Source organism: Salmo trutta, chromosome 13 (assembly GCF_901001165.1).
Source record: "Salmo trutta chromosome 13, fSalTru1.1, whole genome shotgun sequence".
NCBI lineage: Eukaryota > Metazoa > Chordata > Actinopteri > Salmoniformes > Salmonidae > Salmo > Salmo trutta.
This window is the reverse complement of record NC_042969.1, coordinates 30,629,370-30,647,060: the sequence shown is the minus strand read 5'-3', so window position 1 is coordinate 30,647,060 and position 17,691 is coordinate 30,629,370. Positions and strand designations below refer to the sequence as shown.

Below are 17,691 nucleotides of genomic sequence, written 5' to 3'. Positions count from 1 at the left end.
CAGTATTGAGGGAGAGGTAGAGACAGACAGACAGATATATAAACCTACTTCTCAGTATTGAGGGAGAGGTAGAGACAGACAGAGATATATAAACCTACTTCTCAGTATTGAGGGAGAGGTAGAGACAGACAGAGATATATAAACCTACTTCTCAGTATTGAGGGAGAGGTAGAGACAGACAGACAGATATATAAACCTACTTCTCAGTATTGAGGGAGAGGTAGAGACAGACAGAGATATATAAACCTACTTCTCAGTATTGAGAGAGAGGTAGAGACAGACAGAGATATATAAACCTACTTCTCAGTATTGAGGGAGAGGTAGAGACAGACAGAGATATATAAACCTACTTCTCAGTATTGAGGGAGAGGTAGAGACAGACAGAGATATATAAACCTACTTCTCAGTATTGAGGGAGAGGTAGAGACAGACAGAGATATATAAACCTACTTCTCAGTATTGAGGGAGAGGTAGAGACAGACAGAGATATATAAACCTACTTCTCAGTATTGAGAGAGAGGTAGAGACAGACAGAGATATATAAACCTACTTCTCAGTATTGAGGGAGAGGTAGAGACAGACAGACAGATATATAAACCTACTTCTCAGTATTGAGGGAGAGGTAGAGACAGACAGAGATATATAAACCTACTTCTCAGTATTGAGGGAGAGGTAGAGACAGACAGAGATATATAATCCTACTTCTCAGTATTGAGGGAGAGGTAGAGACAGACAGACAGATATATAAACCTACTTCTCAGTATTGAGGGAGAGGTAGAGACAGACAGACAGATATATAAACGTACTTCTCAGTATTGAGGGAGAGGTAGAGACAGACAGACAGATATATAAACCTACTTCTCAGTATTGAGGGAGAGGTAGAGACAGACAGACAGATAGATAAACCTACTTCTCAGTATTGAGGGAGAGGTAGAGACAGACAGAGATATATAAACCTACTTCTCAGTATTGAGGGAGAGGTAGAGACAGACAGACAGATATATAAACCTACTTCTCAGTATTGAGGGAGAGGTAGAGACAGACAGAGATATATAAACCTACTTCTCAGTATTGAGGGAGAGGTAGAGACAGACAGAGATATATAAACCTACTTCTCAGTATTGAGGGAGAGGTAGCGACAGACAGAGATATATAAACCTACTTCTCAGTATTGAGAGAGAGGTAGAGACAGACAGAGATATATAAACCTACTTCTCAGTATTGAGGGAGAGGTAGAGACAGACAGAGATATATAAACCTACTTCTCAGTATTGAGGGAGAGGTAGAGACAGACAGAGATATATAAACCTACTTCTCAGTATTGAGGGAGAGGTAGAGACAGACAGAGATATATAAACCTACTTCTCAGTATTGAGGGAGAGGTAGAGACAGACAGACAGATATATAAACCTACTTCTCAGTATTGAGGGAGAGGTAGAGACAGACAGAGATATATAAACCTACTTCTCAGTATTGAGGGAGAGGTAGAGACAGACAGAGATATATAAACCTACTTCTCAGTATTGAGGGAGAGGTAGAGACAGACAGAGATATATAAACCTACTTCTCAGTATTGAGGGAGAGGTAGAGACAGACAGACAGATATATAAACCTACTTCTCAGTATTGAGGGAGAGGTAGAGACAGACAGACAGATATATAAACCTACTTCTCAGTATTGAGGGAGAGGTAGAGACAGACAGACAGATATATAAACCTACTTCTCAGTATTGAGGGAGAGGTAGAGACAGACAGACAGATATATAAACCTACTTCTCAGTATTGAGGGAGAGGTAGAGACAGACAGAGATATATAAACCTACTTCTCAGTATTGAGGGAGAGGTAGAGACAGACAGACAGATATATAAACCTACTTCTCAGTATTGAGGGAGAGGTAGAGACAGACAGAGATATATAAACCTACTTCTCAGTATTGAGGGAGAGGTAGAGACAGACAGAGATATAAAAACCTACTTCTCAGTATTGAGGGAGAGGTAGAGACAGACAGACAGATATATAAACCTACTTCTCAGTATTGAGGGAGAGGTAGAGACAGACAGACAGATATTTAAACCTACTTCTCAGTATTGAGGGAGAGGTAGAGACAGACAGAGATATATAAACCTACTTCTCAGTATTGAGGGAGAGGTAGAGGCTGCTGAGGATCTCTAGATATTCTCCCTCTAGTCTCTTGTCCTTCAGGTCCCTGGACACAGACACACAGTGCTCATAGTAGAGGATACTCTGTCCATACAGCAGCACGTCAGCATAGTGACGACTCAGGACTTTAGCCACCACCATCTGACCTAGAGAGAGAGAGAGGGGACAGAGGACTGAGAGTGGCTACTTTTGATTTACATGCAATAATCCTCATTGGTTGTTGTCTTTCTTAGTTTAGTTGAACTAGCGTTATTGTTAGGTTTTGGATTAGAGTTCGTTTTGACAGTATTATTAAACGTGTAGGTTCCTGGTGTGGAGGGTTAGGGTTAAGGTAACTCACTGGGTAGGTTCCTGGCGTAGAGGGTTAGGGTTAAGGTAACTCACTGGGTAGGTTCCTGGTGTGGAGGGTTAGGGTTAAGGTAACTCACTGGGTAGGTTCCTGGTGTGGAGGGTTAGGGTTAAGGTAACTCACTGGGTAGTTTCCTGGTGTGGAGGGTTAGGGTTAAGGTAACTCATTGGGTAGATTCCTGGTGTGGAGGGTTAGGGTTAAGGTAACTCACTGGGTAGATTCCTGGTGTGGAAGGTTAGGGTTAAGGTAACTCACTGGGTAGATTCCTGGTGTGGAGGGTTAGGGTTAAGGTAACTCACTGGGTAGGTTCCTGGCATAGAGGGTTACGGTTAAGGTAACTCACTGGGTAGGTTCCTGGTGTGGAGGGTTAGGGTTAAGGTAACTCACTGGGTAGGTTCCTGGCGTAGAGGGTTAGGGTTACGGTAACTCACTGGGTAGATTCCTGGTGTGGAAGGTTAGGGTTAAGGTAACTCACTGGGTAGGTTCCTGGCGTAGAGGGTTAGGGTTAAGGTAACTCACTGGGTAGGTTCCTGGCGTAGAGGGTTAGGGTTAAGGTAACTCACTGGGTAGGTTCCTGGTGTGGAGGGTTAGGGTTAAGATAACTCACTGGGTAGGTTCCTGGTGTGGAGGGTTAGGGTTAAGGTAACTCACTGGATAGATTCCTGGTGTGGAGGGTTAGTGTTAAGGTAACTCACCGTGGAGGTTCCTGGCCTGGAGGGTTAGGGTTAAGGTAACTCACTGGGTAGGTTCCTGGCCTGGAGGGATATGAGGAGGCCCATCTCATAACACAGCCTGACGTCCTGGCTCCTCCCCCTGTCCTTGTAGCTCCGCCCCAGCCATAGGTAGGTCTGGACGTGCTCCTCGTCAACGGGACTCTCCCAGATCTCCAGGAACAACCACAGAGACCTGAGGGAAATATAGTAGGAAACAGTTCCACTCACTCAACAGGCTACAACCATGTAGAGATACAGACCAGTCCCACTCAGCAGGTTACAACCATGTAGAGATACAGACCAGTCCCACTCAGCAGGCTACAACCATGTAGAGATACAGACCAGTCCCACTCAGCAGGCTACAACCATGTAGAGATACAGACCAGTCCCACTCAGCAGGTTACAACCATGTAGAGATAGAGACCAGTCCCACTCAGCAGGTTACAACCATGTAGAGATACAGACCAGTCCCACTCAGCAGGTTACAACTATGTAGAGATACAGACCAGTCCCACTCAGCAGGTTACAACCATGTAGAGATACAGACCAGTCCCACTCAGCAGGCTACAACCATGTAGAGATACAGACCAGTCCCACTCAGCAGGTTACAACCATGTAGAGATACAGACCAGTCCCACTCAGCAGGTTACAACCATGTAGAGATACAGACCAGTCCCACTCAGCAGGTTACAACCATGTAGAGATACAGACCAGTCCCACTCAGCAGGTTACAACCATGTAGAGATACAGACCAGTCCCACTCAGCAGGCTACAACCATGTAGAGATACAGACCAGTCCCACTCAGCAGGTTACAACCCTGTAGAGATACAGACCAGTCCCACTCAGCAGGTTACAACCATGTAGAGATACAGACCAGTCCCACTCAGCAGGCTACAACCATGTAGAGATACAGACCAGTCCCACTCAGCAGGTTACAACCATGTAGAGATACAGACCAGTCCCACTCAGCAGGTTACAACCATGTAGAGATACAGACCAGTCCCACTCAGCAGGTTACAACCATGTAGAGATACAGACCAGTCCCACTCAGCAGGTTACAACCATGTAGAGATACAGACCAGTCCCACTCAGCAGGTTACAACCATGTAGAGATACAGACCAGTCCCACTCAGCAGGTTACAACCATGTAGAGATACAGACCAGTCCCACTCAGCAGGCTACAACCATGTAGAGATACAGACCAGTCCCACTCAGCAGGTTACAACCATGTAGAGATACAGACCAGTCCCACTCAGCAGGTTACAACCATGTAGAGATACAGACCAGTCCCACTCAGCAGGTTACAACCATGTAGAGATACAGACCAGTCCCACTCAGCAGGTTACAACCATGTAGAGATACAGACCAGTCCCACTCAGCAGGCTACAACCATGTAGAGATACAGACCAGTCCCACTCAGCAGGTTACAACCATGTAGAGATACAGACCAGTCCCACTCAGCAGGTTACAACCATGTAGAGATACAGACCAGTCCCACTAAGCAGGTTACAACCATGTAGAGATACAGACCAGTCCCACTCAGCAGGTTACAACCATGTAGAGATACAGACCAGTCCCACTCAGCAGGCTACAACCATGTACAGATACAGACCAGTCCCACTCAGCAGGTTACAACCATGTAGAGATACAGACCAGTCCCACTCAGCAGGTTACAACCATGTAGAGATACAGACCAGTCCCACTCAGCAGGCTACAACCATGTAGAGATACAGACCAGTCCCACTCAGCAGGTTACAACCCTGTAGAGATACAGACCAGTCCCACTCAGCAGGTTACAACCATGTAGAGATACAGACCAGTCCCACTCAGCAGGTTACAACCATGTAGAGATACAGACCAGTCCCACTCAGCAGGCTACAACCATGTAGAGATACAGACCAGTCCCACTCAGCAGGTTACAACCATGTAGAGATACAGACCAGTCCCACTCAGCAGGTTACAACCATGTAGAGATACAGACCAGTCCCACTCAGCAGGCTACAACCATGTAGAGATACAGACCAGTCCCACTCAGCAGGTTACAACCATGTAGAGATACAGACCAGTCCCACTCAGCAGGTTACAACCATGTAGAGATACAGACCAGTCCCACTCAGCAGGTTACAACCATGTAGAGATACAGACCAGTCCCACTGAGCAGGTTACAACCATGTAGAGATACAGACCAGTCCCACTCAGCAGGTTACAACCATGTAGAGATACAGACCAGTCCCACTCAGCAGGTTACAACCATGTAGAGATACAGACCAGTCCCACTCAGCAGGTTACAACCATGTAGAGATACAGACCAGTCCCACTCAGCAGGTTATAACCATGTAGAGATACAGACCAGTCCCACTCAGCAGGTTACAACCATGTAGAGATACAGACCAGTCCCACTCAGCAGGCTACAACCATGTAGAGATACAGACCAGTCCCACTCAGCAGGTTACAACCATGTAGAGATACAGACCAGTCCCACTCAGCAGGTTACAACCATGTAGAGATACAGACCAGTCCCACTCAGCAGGTTACAACCATGTAGAGATACAGACCAGTCCCACTCAGCAGGCTACAACCATGTAGAGATACAGACCAGTCCCACTCAGCAGGTTACAACCATGTAGAGATACAGACCAGTCCCACTCAGCAGGTTACAACCATGTAGAGATACAGACCAGTCCCACTCAGCAGGCTACAACCATGTAGAGATACAGACCAGTCCCACTCAGCAGGCTACAACCATGTAGAGATACAGACCAGTCCCACTCAGCAGGTTACAACCATGTAGAGATACAGACCAGTCCCACTCAGCAGGTTACAACCATGTAGAGATACAGACCAGTCCCACTCAGCAGGTTACAACCATGTAGAGATACAGACCAGTCCCACTCAGCAGGTTACAACCATGTAGAGATACAGACCAGTCCCACTCAGCAGGTTACAACCATGTAGAGATACAGACCAGTCCCACTCAGCAGGTTACAACCATGTAGAGATACAGACCAGTCCCACTCAGCAGGTTACAACCATGTAGAGATACAGACCAGTCCCACTCAGCAGGTTACAACCATGTAGAGATACAGACCAGTCCCACTCAGCAGGTTACAACCATGTAGAGATACAGACCAGTCCCACTCAGCAGGTTACAACCATGTAGAGATACAGACCAGTCCCACTCAGCAGGTTACAACCATGTAGAGATACAGACACTAACATTCTAACACAACCTGTAAAGGATTAATCATTTTACAACCGTAACACTCACGGATGTAAGCATCCACCTACTGTACACGCACACACACGCACGCACGCGCACACACACACACACACACACACACACACACACACACACACACACACACACACACACACACACACACACACACTCCCTCCTTGCTGACCTAAATAGGAATCGTTCTGCCAGTGTGGGTGCCCCCACGCCCAGTGCCAGACAGCCCAGGTTGGCGAGGGCCAGGGCCTGGTTCCTCTGGTTGCCACTCTCCCTGGAGATGGTGAGGGCGTGATGGAGGTGGCTGCCGGCCTCTGGGATGTGACCCTGCCGCCGCAGACACAGAGCCAGCAGGTTGTGGACCACTCCCACCTGTGTCGGGCTGTCGGTTCCCTGAAAGAGAAGAGAGGAGATAGAGGTTTGATTGATTCATTGATTACAAGATCTTTACTACTCCTGTTAAAAACTACTGTAACACGAGCAGGTGGCAAGGCAGAGCTGCTACCTTGTTCCTTACATCTGACCAGTTCTTTCAGAGCTAAACAAATGTGCAGTGGATAGGGACTAGGGGTCAATGTTGACTATGGTAATGATACTCACAATAGTTTAGAGATATCTGCAATGTTGTTAGTTATCTTTAGTAGTTACCTGTAGAGACTGCAGTTACCTGTAGAGACTGTAGTTACCTGTCGAGACTGCAGTTACCTGTAGAGACTGTAGTTACCTGTAGAGACTGCAGTTACCTGTAGAGACTGTAGTTACCTGTCGAGACTGCAGTTACCTGTAGAGACTGTAGTTACCTGTAGAGACTGTAGTTACCTGTAGAGACTGCAGTTACCTGTAGAGACTGCAGTTACCTGTAGAGACTGTAGTTACCTGTAGAGACTGTAGTCACCTGTAGAAACTGCAGTTACCTGTAGATACTGTAGTTACCTGTAGAGACTGTAGTCACCTGTAGAGACTACAGTTACCTGTAGAGACTGCAGTTACCTGTAGAGACTGTAGTTACCTGTAGAGACTGCAGTTACCTGTAGAGACTGTAGTCACCTGTAGAGACTGCAGTTACCTGTAGAGACTGTAGTTACCTGTAGAGACTGTAGTTACCTGTAGAGACTGCAGTTACCTGTAGAGACTGCAGTTACCTGTACAGACTGTAGGTACCTGTAGAGACTGTAGTTACCTGTAGAGACTGTGGTTACCTGTAGAGACTGCAGTTACCGGTAGAGACTGTAGTTACCTGTAGAGACTGCAGTTACCTGTAGAGACTGTCGTTACCCGTCGAGACTGCAGTTACCTGTAGAGACTGTAGTTACCGGTAGAGACTGTAGTTACCTGTAGAGACTGTAGTTACCTGTAAAGACTGCAGTTACCTGTAGAGACTGCAGTTACCTGTAGAGACTGTAGTTACCTGTAGAGACTGTAGTTACCTGTAGAGACTGTAGTTACCTGTAGAGACAGCAGTTACCTGTAGAGACTGTGGTTACCTGTCGAGACTGCAGTTACCTGTAGAGACTGCAGTTACCTGTAGAGACTGCAGTTACCTGTAGAGACTGTAGTTACCTGTAGAGACTGTAGTTACCTGTAGAGACTGCAGTTACCTGTAGAGACAGCAGTTACCTGTAGAGACTGCAGTTACCTGTAGAGACAGCAGTTACCTGTAGAGACCGCAGTTACCTGTAGAGACTGTAGTTACCTGTAGAGACTGCAGTTACCTGTAGAGACTGTAGTTACCTGTCGAGACTGTAGTTACCTGTAGAGACTGCATTCACCTGTAGAGACTGTAGTTACCTGTAGAGTCTGTAGTTACCTGTAGAGACTGCAGTTACCTGTAGAGACTGTAGTTACCTGTAGTGACTGCAGTTACCTGTAAAGACTGTAGTTACCTGTAGAGACTGTAGTTACCTGTAGAGCCTGCAGTTACCTGTAGAGACTGTAGTTACCTGTCGAGCCTGCAGTTACCTGTAGAGACTGCAGTTACCGGTAGAGACTGTAGTTACCTGTAGAGACTGCAGTTACCTGTAGAGACTGCAGTTACCGGTAGAGACTGTAGTTACCTGTAGAGACTGCAGTTACCTGTAGAGACTGTAGTTACCTGTCGAGACTGCAGTTACCTGTAGAGACTGCAGTTACCGGTAGAGACTGTAGTTACCGGTAGAGACTGTAGTTACCTGTAGAGACTGCAGTTACCTGTAGAGACTGTAGTTACCTGTAGAGACTGCAGTTACCTGTAGAGACTGTAGTTACCTGTAGAGACTGTAGTTACCTGTAGAGACTGCAGTTACCGGTAGAGACTGTAGTTACCTGTAGAGACTGCAGTTACCTGTAGAGACTGTAGTTACCTGTAGAGACTGCAGTTACCTGTCGAGACTGCAGTTACCTGTAGAGACTGTAGTTACCTGTAGAGACTGTAGTTACCTGTAGAGACTGCAGTTACCTGTAGAGACTGCAGTTACCTGTAGAGACTGCAGTTACCTGTAGAGACCGCAGTTACCTGTAGAGACTGTAGTTACCTGTAGAGACTGCAGTTACCTGTAGAGACTGTAGTTACCTGTTGAGACTGTAGTTACCTGTAGAGACTGCAGTCACCTGTAGAGACTGTAGTTACCTATAGAGACTGCAGTTACCTGTAGAGACTGCAGTTACCTGTAGAGACTGCAGTTACCTGTAGTGACTGCAGTTACCTGTAAAGACTGTAGTTACCTGTAGAGACTGTAGTTACCTGTAGACTGTAGTCACCTGTAGAGACTGTAGTTACCTGTAGAGATTGCAGTCACCTGTAGAGACTGTAGTTACCTGTAGAGACTGTAGTTACCTGTAGAGACTGTAGTTACCTGTAGTGACTGTAGTTACCTGTAAAGACTGTAGTTACCTGTAGAGACTGCAGTTACCTGTAGAGACTGTAGTTACCTGTAGAGACTGCAGTTACCTGTAGAGACTATAGTTACCTGTAGTGACTGCAGTTACCTGTAGTGACTGCAGTTACCTGTAGAGACTGTAGTTACCTGTAGAGACTGTAGTTACCTGTAGAGACTGCAGTTACCTGTAGAGACTGCAGTTACCGGTAGAGACTGTAGTTACCTGTAGAGACTGCAGTTACCGGTAGAGACTGTAGTTACCTGTAGAGACTGCAGTCACCTGTAGAGACTGTAGTTACCTGTAGAGACTGCAGTCACCTGTAGAGACTGTAGTTACCTGTAGAGACTGCAGTCACCTGTAGAGACTGTAGTTACCTGTAGATACTGTAGTTACCTGTAGAGACTGCAGTTACCTGTAGAGACTGCAGTTACCTGTAGAGACTGTAGTCACCTGTAGAGACTGCAGTTACCTGTAGAGACTGTAGTTACCTGTAGAGACTGTAGTCACCTGTAGAGACTGCAGTTACCTGTAGAGACTGTAGTTACCTGTAGAGACTGTAGTCACCTGTAGAGACTGCAGTTACCTGTAGAGACTGCAGTTACCTGTAGAGACTGTAGTCACCTGTAGAGACTGCAGTTACCTGTAGAGACTGTAGTTACCTGTAGAGCCTGCAGTTACCTGTAGAGACTGCAGTTACCTGTAGAGACTGTAGTTACCTGTAGAGACTGTGGTTACCTGTAGAGACTGCAGTTACCGGTAGAGACTGTAGTTACCTGTAGAGACTGCAGTTACCTGTAGAGACTGTCGTTACCCGTCGAGACTGCAGTTACCTGTAGAGACTGCAGTTACCGGTAGAGACTGTAGTTACCTGTAGAGACTGTAGTTACCTGTAGAGACTGTAGTTACCTGTAGAGACTGCAGTTACCTGTAGAGACTGTAGTTACCTGTAGAGACTGTAGTTACCTGTAGAGACAGCAGTTACCTGTAGAGACAGCAGTTACCTGTAGAGACCGCGGTTACCTGTAGAGACTGTGGTTACCTGTCGAGACTGCAGTTACCTGTAGAGACTGCAGTTACCTGTAGAGACTGTAGTTACCTGTAGAGACTGTAGTTACCTGTAGAGACTGCAGTTACCTGTAGAGACAGCAGTTACCTGTAGAGACTGCAGTTACCTGTAGAGACAGCAGTTACCTGTAGAGACAGCAGTTACCTGTAGAGACCGCAGTTACCTGTAGAGACTGTAGTTACCTGTAGACACTGCAGTTACCTGTAGAGACTGTAGTTACCTGTCGAGACTGTAGTTACCTGTAGAGACTGCAGTTACCTGTAGAGACTGCAGTTACCTGTAGAGACTGTAGTTACCTGTAGTGACTGCAGTTACCTGTAAAGACTGTAGTTACCTGTAGAGACTGTAGTTACCTGTAGAGACTGTAGTTACCTGTAGAGACTGTAGTTACCTGTCGAGCCTGCAGTTACCTGTAGAGACTGCTGTTACCGGTAGAGACTGTAGTTACCTGTAGAGACTGCAGTTACCTGTAGAGACTGCAGTTACCGGTAGAGACTGTAGTTACCTGTAGAGACTGTAGTTACCTGTCGAGACTGCAGTTACCTGTAGAGACTGCAGTTACCGGTAGAGACTGTAGTTACCTGTAGAGACTGCAGTTACCTGTAGAGACTGCAGTTACCTGTAGAGACTGCAGTTACCTGTAGAGACTGTAGTTACCTGTAGAGACTGCAGTTACCGGTAGAGACTGTAGTTACCTGTAGAGACTGTAGTTACCTGTAGAGACTGCAGTTACCTGTAGAGACTGCAGTTACCTGTCGAGACTGCAGTTACCTGTAGAGACTGTAGTTACCTGTAGAGACTGTAGTTACCTGTAGAGACTGCAGTTACCTGTAGAGACTGCAGTTACCTGTAGAGACCGCAGTTACCTGTAGAGACTGTAGTTACCTGTAGAGACTGCAGTTACCTGTAGAGACTGTAGTTACCTGTCGAGACTGTAGTTACCTGTAGAGACTGCAGTCACCTGTAGAGACTGCAGTCACCTGTAGAGACTGCAGTTACCTGTAGAGACTGCAGTTACCTGTAGAGACTGTAGTTACCTGTAGTGACTGCAGTTACCTGTAAAGACTGTAGTTACCTGTAGAGACTGTAGTTACCTGTAGATTGTAGTCACCTGTAGAGACTGTAGTTACCTGTAGAGACTGCAGTCACCTGTAGAGACTGTAGTTACCTGTAGAGACTGGAGTTACCTGTAGAGACTGTAGTTACCTGTAGTGACTGTAGTTACCTGTAAAGACTGTAGTTACCTGTAGAGACTGTAGTTACCTGTAGAGACTGCAGTTACCTGTAGAGACTGTAGTTACCTGTAGAGACTGCAGTTACCTGTAGAGACTATAGTTACCTGTAGAGACAGCAGTTACCTGTAGTGACTGTAGTTACCTGTAGAGACAGCAGTTACCTGTAGAGACCGCGGTTACCTGTAGAGACTGCAGTTACCTGTAGAGACTGTAGTTACCTGTAGAGACTGCAGTTACCTGTAGAGACTGCAGTTACCGGTAGAGACTGTAGTTACCTGTAGAGACTGCAGTTACCGGTAGAGACTGTAGTTACCTGTAGAGACTGCAGTCACCTGTAGAGACTGTAGTTACCTGTAGAGACTGCAGTCACCTGTAGAGACTGTAGTTACCTGTAGAGACTGCAGTCACCTGTAGAGACTGTAGTTACCTGTAGATACTGTAGTTACCTGTAGTGACTGTAGTTACCTGTAGAGACTGTAGTTACCTGTAGTGACTGTAGTAGTGGCTGTAGGGTGTTCTGTGCCCTCTCAGGCTGTCCCGTCAGGACTAACAACCATCCCATCAGTACTGAAGCCTCGAACCCCTCCTCCTCGTTGATACCTCCCCCGGTCTGTACAGCCTGCTGGGCACAGGGCAGGGCCTTCACCAGAGCGCCGTGTTGCTGGTACACACAGGCCAAGCCCAGACACAGGTCTCTCTGGGTCTTAAGGTCCTCACCACGCTCTGCAATGGCCAGAGCCTGCTGAAGATACACCACGATCTGGGCGGGGAGAAGGGACGTCCCCTCTTTCCATCGCGGATTCAGACGCACCTATGGAAAATGTACATGTAAAACATTTAAAGAGTCATATGTTATTTATAATTTTTTGGTTTGTGTTGGATATTTCCAGTGTGTCTGTTGTATACTTTGTATCAATATGTAATTTGTTTTTGGAATATTAGAATGTGATGGCCTAACAAACAAACCATAGCCTACCGAGTTCCTGCTGAACAGTTCTATCCTGTGGAAGGCGTCCTGTAGTGAGTGGTCCTGTCCAGAGTCCAGGCTGAGTGATGCCAGGGCCAGGTAGGGCATGTATTTACGGTGGTAGAGCCGGGACAGGAGCCAGTTGAGGTCCAGGGGGGCGATGGGGCGTCCCTCCTCAGCAGACAGGGTAACAGTAAGGAACTGGAGACGCTCCACGAAGGGCAGGGCGTCATCTATCTTTCTATGTTCATAATCGGAAAAATAATAACTATATATTTGATTTATAACAAACTTTTCACAGATATATTGAAACAAAGGACATAGAGTGTGTCCAATATGGCACCCTATTCACTATATAGTGCACTATTTTTGACCAGAGCACTATGGGACCTGGTCAAAAGAATTGCACTATATAGGCTATAGGATTCCATTTGGGAGCTTTGACAACACAGACAACACCAACCTAAGGAGGAGGAAGAGGCTGGCAGTGAGGTAGCAGACCCGTGCCTCCAGGTGTTTGTCCCCTTCCACCACAGACCTCCGCAGCACCAGCTTCAGCAGCTCAAACTCATCCAGGGAGGTGAAGGTGTGTCTGGGGAGACAGAGGAGCAGAGCACTGGCCTTCTCCAGGGTCGGGGGCAGCTTGTCGGCCATCTTCTGTTTGAGGTAGATGGCTGTGAGGTTGGTGTACAGGGCGATGAGGAGAGGGAGGTCAGAGAAACCGTCAACAGAGACGCCAAGGGCTTCCTCGTAATACACACGGGCCTGGAAGAGAGGGGTGGGAGATTAACATTTAAGTTCATTTAAGAGCACACTCATAATATGTGTGCTCTTAAATTAACTGTGCTCTTATGTGCTCTTAAATTAACATATTATGCATGTGTGTTTGTGTGTGTATGCATAAATGTGTGTGTGCATGTGCTGTGTCCATATGTGTACATACTCCAGTGTTCCTCCCTTCTGCCCTACCTGGGAGTACTTGAGCTTCTTGGCGCAGAGCCTCCCCAGTAGGAAGCATGCCCGTCGGTGTGCCCAGGCCATGCCCGTTCTCTTGGCCCCCTCCCTGACAATCTCCAGATGGCCCAGTAGCTCATCCTCACTCTGTCCTGAGAACGTCAGCCACAGGAAGGAGTGGTTTAGGTCATAGAGGGGCAGGAAGTCCTCCTGGAGGAGAGGAGAGGAGGAAAAGAGAGGAGAGGAGAAGAGGAGAGGAGGAGAAGAGAGGAGAGGAGAGGGACTACTTTATTGCCAATCAACAGTGAATGAACAAACAAACACAACTATACAAACCAGACACAAACCCCTAAATCTCTTAAATTACAAAACAGTGGTCCTTTGACCTCTCACCTGGAAGTGATGCATGTTGAGCAGAGTCAGGGTTGGGTCACAGACCTCTGACTCCACCCCCTCCCAGCTCCCCTCCTCCAGGAAAAGGGCCGGGTCTTCCTGGAACTCATTCATCTCTCTGAAGGTGTCGTCCAGACTGAAGGACAGCAACTCCCCGTCACCGCCACGCCCCAAAGCATTCTGGGAGGTGTAGAAGGAGGGGCGGGGCGAGGAGTGAGAGAGGGAGGGGCGGGGGGAGGAGTGGTAGGGGGGTGTAGCGTCACTCTTCTCTGAGATGATGGATTGCCGGGCGCTGGCGGGGGGCTTATGCTCTGAGAGAGAAAGATATGAACACTGAATATAAAGGTTCAGGTACACTGTATGTGAAACCCCATGTACTGTACATTAGAAATGTAGCTATGAAACTTCCTTCACTGTCCTAGCAGTCAAGGAAGCTTGTACTTGCAGTTCAGCTTGGTGCTGCAATATGTGCCAATTCAACAAAATAATAAAATATTATCTCCCTTGTCATGGGCGCAACTTTGGTTTTATACGTTTTTTATTTTATCCTGTCGGATAAACACTCCAAACAGCCTACCCTACTGCTCAGGGGAGTCTGCATGGTCCTAAAGCACACTGTTGCCTCATTTTGTATCACATTCCAATGATAAAAATGCAATTTCGGAATGGGCATCCCCAGTGAAAGTTACGCCCCTGTCCCTTGTAAAATGAAATGTAAGCAAAAACTGAAACATTATTAGTTTCCTTCTCTCCTCAGGAAAGAAAAGTAAAGAGTTTGACTATGTATAGAGTTCCCCTTTTAGTGTTCTGGCCTACTTATTCTGTTGTTTCCAAAACATCTACAGCTGTCAGAGAAAAAATGTTCTTGGCTTTGACTGAGACAGAAGGATATATTGACCTCTAAACAATCTTCTACCATTCAGCTGAGGTTGTATTAACAATCTGATAAACAAAGTATTAACTTTGATAAATATCTTATTACCTTGTTAATAGATAACGTATTACTAACCTTGTTTTGGTTGGTTTCTGATGTACGTAAAATCAGACTGATCCAGTCTATCTGTGGGAAGAAATATATATTTAACTAGTGTTTCACATACAGTGGTTCTTCCTTTAAAAGTTGCTTCGTAATGTAGCACAGCTTGCGGGCTCATGCAGAATTCTATGGCACATTATTTAACTGTCAGCCATTGTTTCCATTTATGCTAGTTGATGCTAGTTTGACCAGCAGAGGGCATCTTTGAGAAGCTAAGTTATTGAAATGAAATGGGGCTGTAGGCCTAAGGTCCTGTGTACTGTAGCTGTTTTAGCGTAACTTACCTATTGGCAAAGCAGACAGTACAGGTCTTTAAATACAGTCAAGCATTTTAGTTACAAAATGAAATAACAAAGGGAGCCTTGAATAATTAAACAATGAATAAACCGCAACATGCCAGCTAAAGCGATTTAATTCAGGAATGGTATAACAAAGTGGTTCCCTACCTACAGTAGTCTGGCTGTACTCAGTATAACACACTGGTTCCCTGCCTACAGTAGTGTGAAAGTACTCAGTATAATACAGTGGTTCCCTGCCTACAGTAGTGTGAAAGTACTCAGTATAACGCAGTGGTTCCTTACCTATAATAGTCTGACAGTACTCAGTATAACACAGTGGTTCCCTGCCTACAGTAGTGTGAAAGTACTCAGTAATTCTCTATACTGTATAGACTAAGGGATCCTCTCCTACCTAGTCTGTAGACAGTACTGATGTCAGAGGAGAAGAGTCTCTCTAGGAGGCCGCTGTCTCTGGGTTCACTACTGCAGGGGTTAATCTGGGCCATTGACGCACGTTCCTCCTCACTCAGAAACACCAGTTGTCCATCTCTGAGAAGGAGGGAGAGAGAGCGAGAGTGAGAGAGCAGAGAGAGGGAGGGGGAGAGAGACAAAGAAAGCATTATCACCCACATGACTGCTCTCAACCACCCCTCCATCCCTCCACCCTTCCATCCCTCCATCCAACCCTCCATCCTTCTATCCCCCCACCCCCCCACCCCTCCATCTCTCTACACCTCCCTCCCTTTACCCCTACACCCCTCTGCAACCATAAATCCTTCCATCCCTGCCCTCTCCATCTCTCTACTCCTCCATCCTGCCATCACTCCATCCCACCACCTGAAGCCACTACTATTGACAACAGATAAACAGATAGACCAGGTAAATGTGAACAGAATAAGAAAACATGACATGTTGTCCACTGTCCTAACTGTTAATAGAAGACTGAGAACAGTTGAGGGGTGAATAAAAACATGTTTTGAAAGAAAATTGATATTTTGAAAATTAGATTGTGCACAAATAATTTGTGAACACATAATTGTGGAAACAAAAAGTATTTGTGTTAAAAATAACTGTTCACAGCAAAAAGATGATAAGTTCATAATATTATTCACAGTGGTTTGGTATTGTAATGCTGTTATCTATAGCCCTCACAGTGGTTTGGTATTGTAATGCTGTTATCTATAGCCCTCACAGTGGTTTGGTATTGTAATGCTGTTATGTATTGCCCTCACAGTGGTTTGGTATTGTAATGCTGTTATCTATAGCCCTCACAGTGGTTTGGTATTGTAATGCTGTTATCTATAGCCCTCACAGTGGTTTGGTATTGTAATGCTGTTATCTATAGCCCTCACAGTGGTTTGGTATTGTAATGCTGTTATCTATAGCCCTCACAGTGGTTTGGTATTGTAATGCTGTTATCTATAGCCCTCACAGTGGTTTGGTATTGTAATGCTGTTATCTATAGCCCTCACAGTGGTTTGGTATTGTAATGCTGTTATGTATTGCCCTCACAGTGGTTTGGTATTGTAATGCTGTTATCTTTTGCCCTCACAGTGGTTTGGTATTGTAATGCTGTTATGTGTTGCCCTCACAGTGGTTTGGTATTGTAATGCTGTTATCTATAGCCCTCACAGTGGTTTGGTATTGTAATGCTGTTATCTATAGCCCTCACAGTGGTTTGGTATTGTAATGCTGTTATCTATAGCCCTCACAGTGGTTTGGTATTGTAATGCTGTTATCTATAGCCCTCACAGTGGTTTGGTATTGTAATGCTGTTATCTATAGCCCTCACAGTGGTTTGGTATTGTAATGCTGTTATCTATAGCCCTCACAGTGGTTTGGTATTGTAATGCTGTTATCTATAGCCCTCACAGTGGTTTGGTATTGTAATGCTGTTATCTATAGCCCTCACAGTGGTTTGGTATTGTAATGCTGTTATCTATAGCCCTCATAGTGGTTTGGTATTGTAATGCTGTTATGTATTGCCCTCACAGTGGTTTGGTATTGTAATGCTGTTATGTGTTGCCCTCACAGTGGTTTGGTATTGTAATGCTGTTATCTATAGCCCTCACAGTGGTTTGGTATTGTAATGCTGTTATCTATAGCCCTCACAGTGGTTTGGTATTGTAATGCTGTTATCTATAGCCCTCACAGTGGTTTGGTGTTGTAATGCTGTTATCTATAGCCCTCACAGTGGTTTGGTATTGTAATGCTGTTATGTATTGCCCTCACAGTGGTTTGGTATTGTAATGCTGTTATCTATAGCCCTCACAGTGGTTTGGTATTGTAATGCTGTAATCTATAGCCCTCACAGTGGTTTGGTATTGTAATGCTGTTATGTATTGCCCTCACAGTGGTTTGGTATTGTAATGCTGTTATCTATAGCCCTCACAGTGGTTTGGTATTGTAATGCTGTTATCTATAGCCCTCACAGTGGTTTGGTATTGTAAT

General features: G+C 45.8%; 1 protein-coding gene across 3 annotated transcripts in view; it reads right to left on the bottom strand.

Moving 5' to 3' along the window:
• LOC115205623 (SH3 domain and tetratricopeptide repeat-containing protein 2) overlaps positions 1-17,691 on the bottom strand; it is a 53,367-nt gene that overhangs the window by 11,162 nt on the left and 24,514 nt on the right. For all 3 annotated transcript variants that reach the window (XM_029771794.1, XM_029771793.1, XM_029771792.1), the window contains 10 exons: positions 15,653-15,789; positions 14,936-14,986; positions 13,927-14,237; positions 13,549-13,743; positions 13,043-13,344; positions 12,589-12,820; positions 12,097-12,423; positions 6,628-6,848; positions 3,249-3,415; positions 2,129-2,306 (listed from right to left, as the gene is read on the bottom strand). In XM_029771794.1, the coding sequence (XP_029627654.1) occupies positions 2,129-2,306; positions 3,249-3,415; positions 6,628-6,848; positions 12,097-12,423; positions 12,589-12,820; positions 13,043-13,344; positions 13,549-13,743; positions 13,927-14,237; positions 14,936-14,986; positions 15,653-15,789 (2,121 nt within the window). The remainder of the gene's footprint in view (positions 1-2,128; positions 2,307-3,248; positions 3,416-6,627; positions 6,849-12,096; positions 12,424-12,588; positions 12,821-13,042; positions 13,345-13,548; positions 13,744-13,926; positions 14,238-14,935; positions 14,987-15,652; positions 15,790-17,691) is intronic.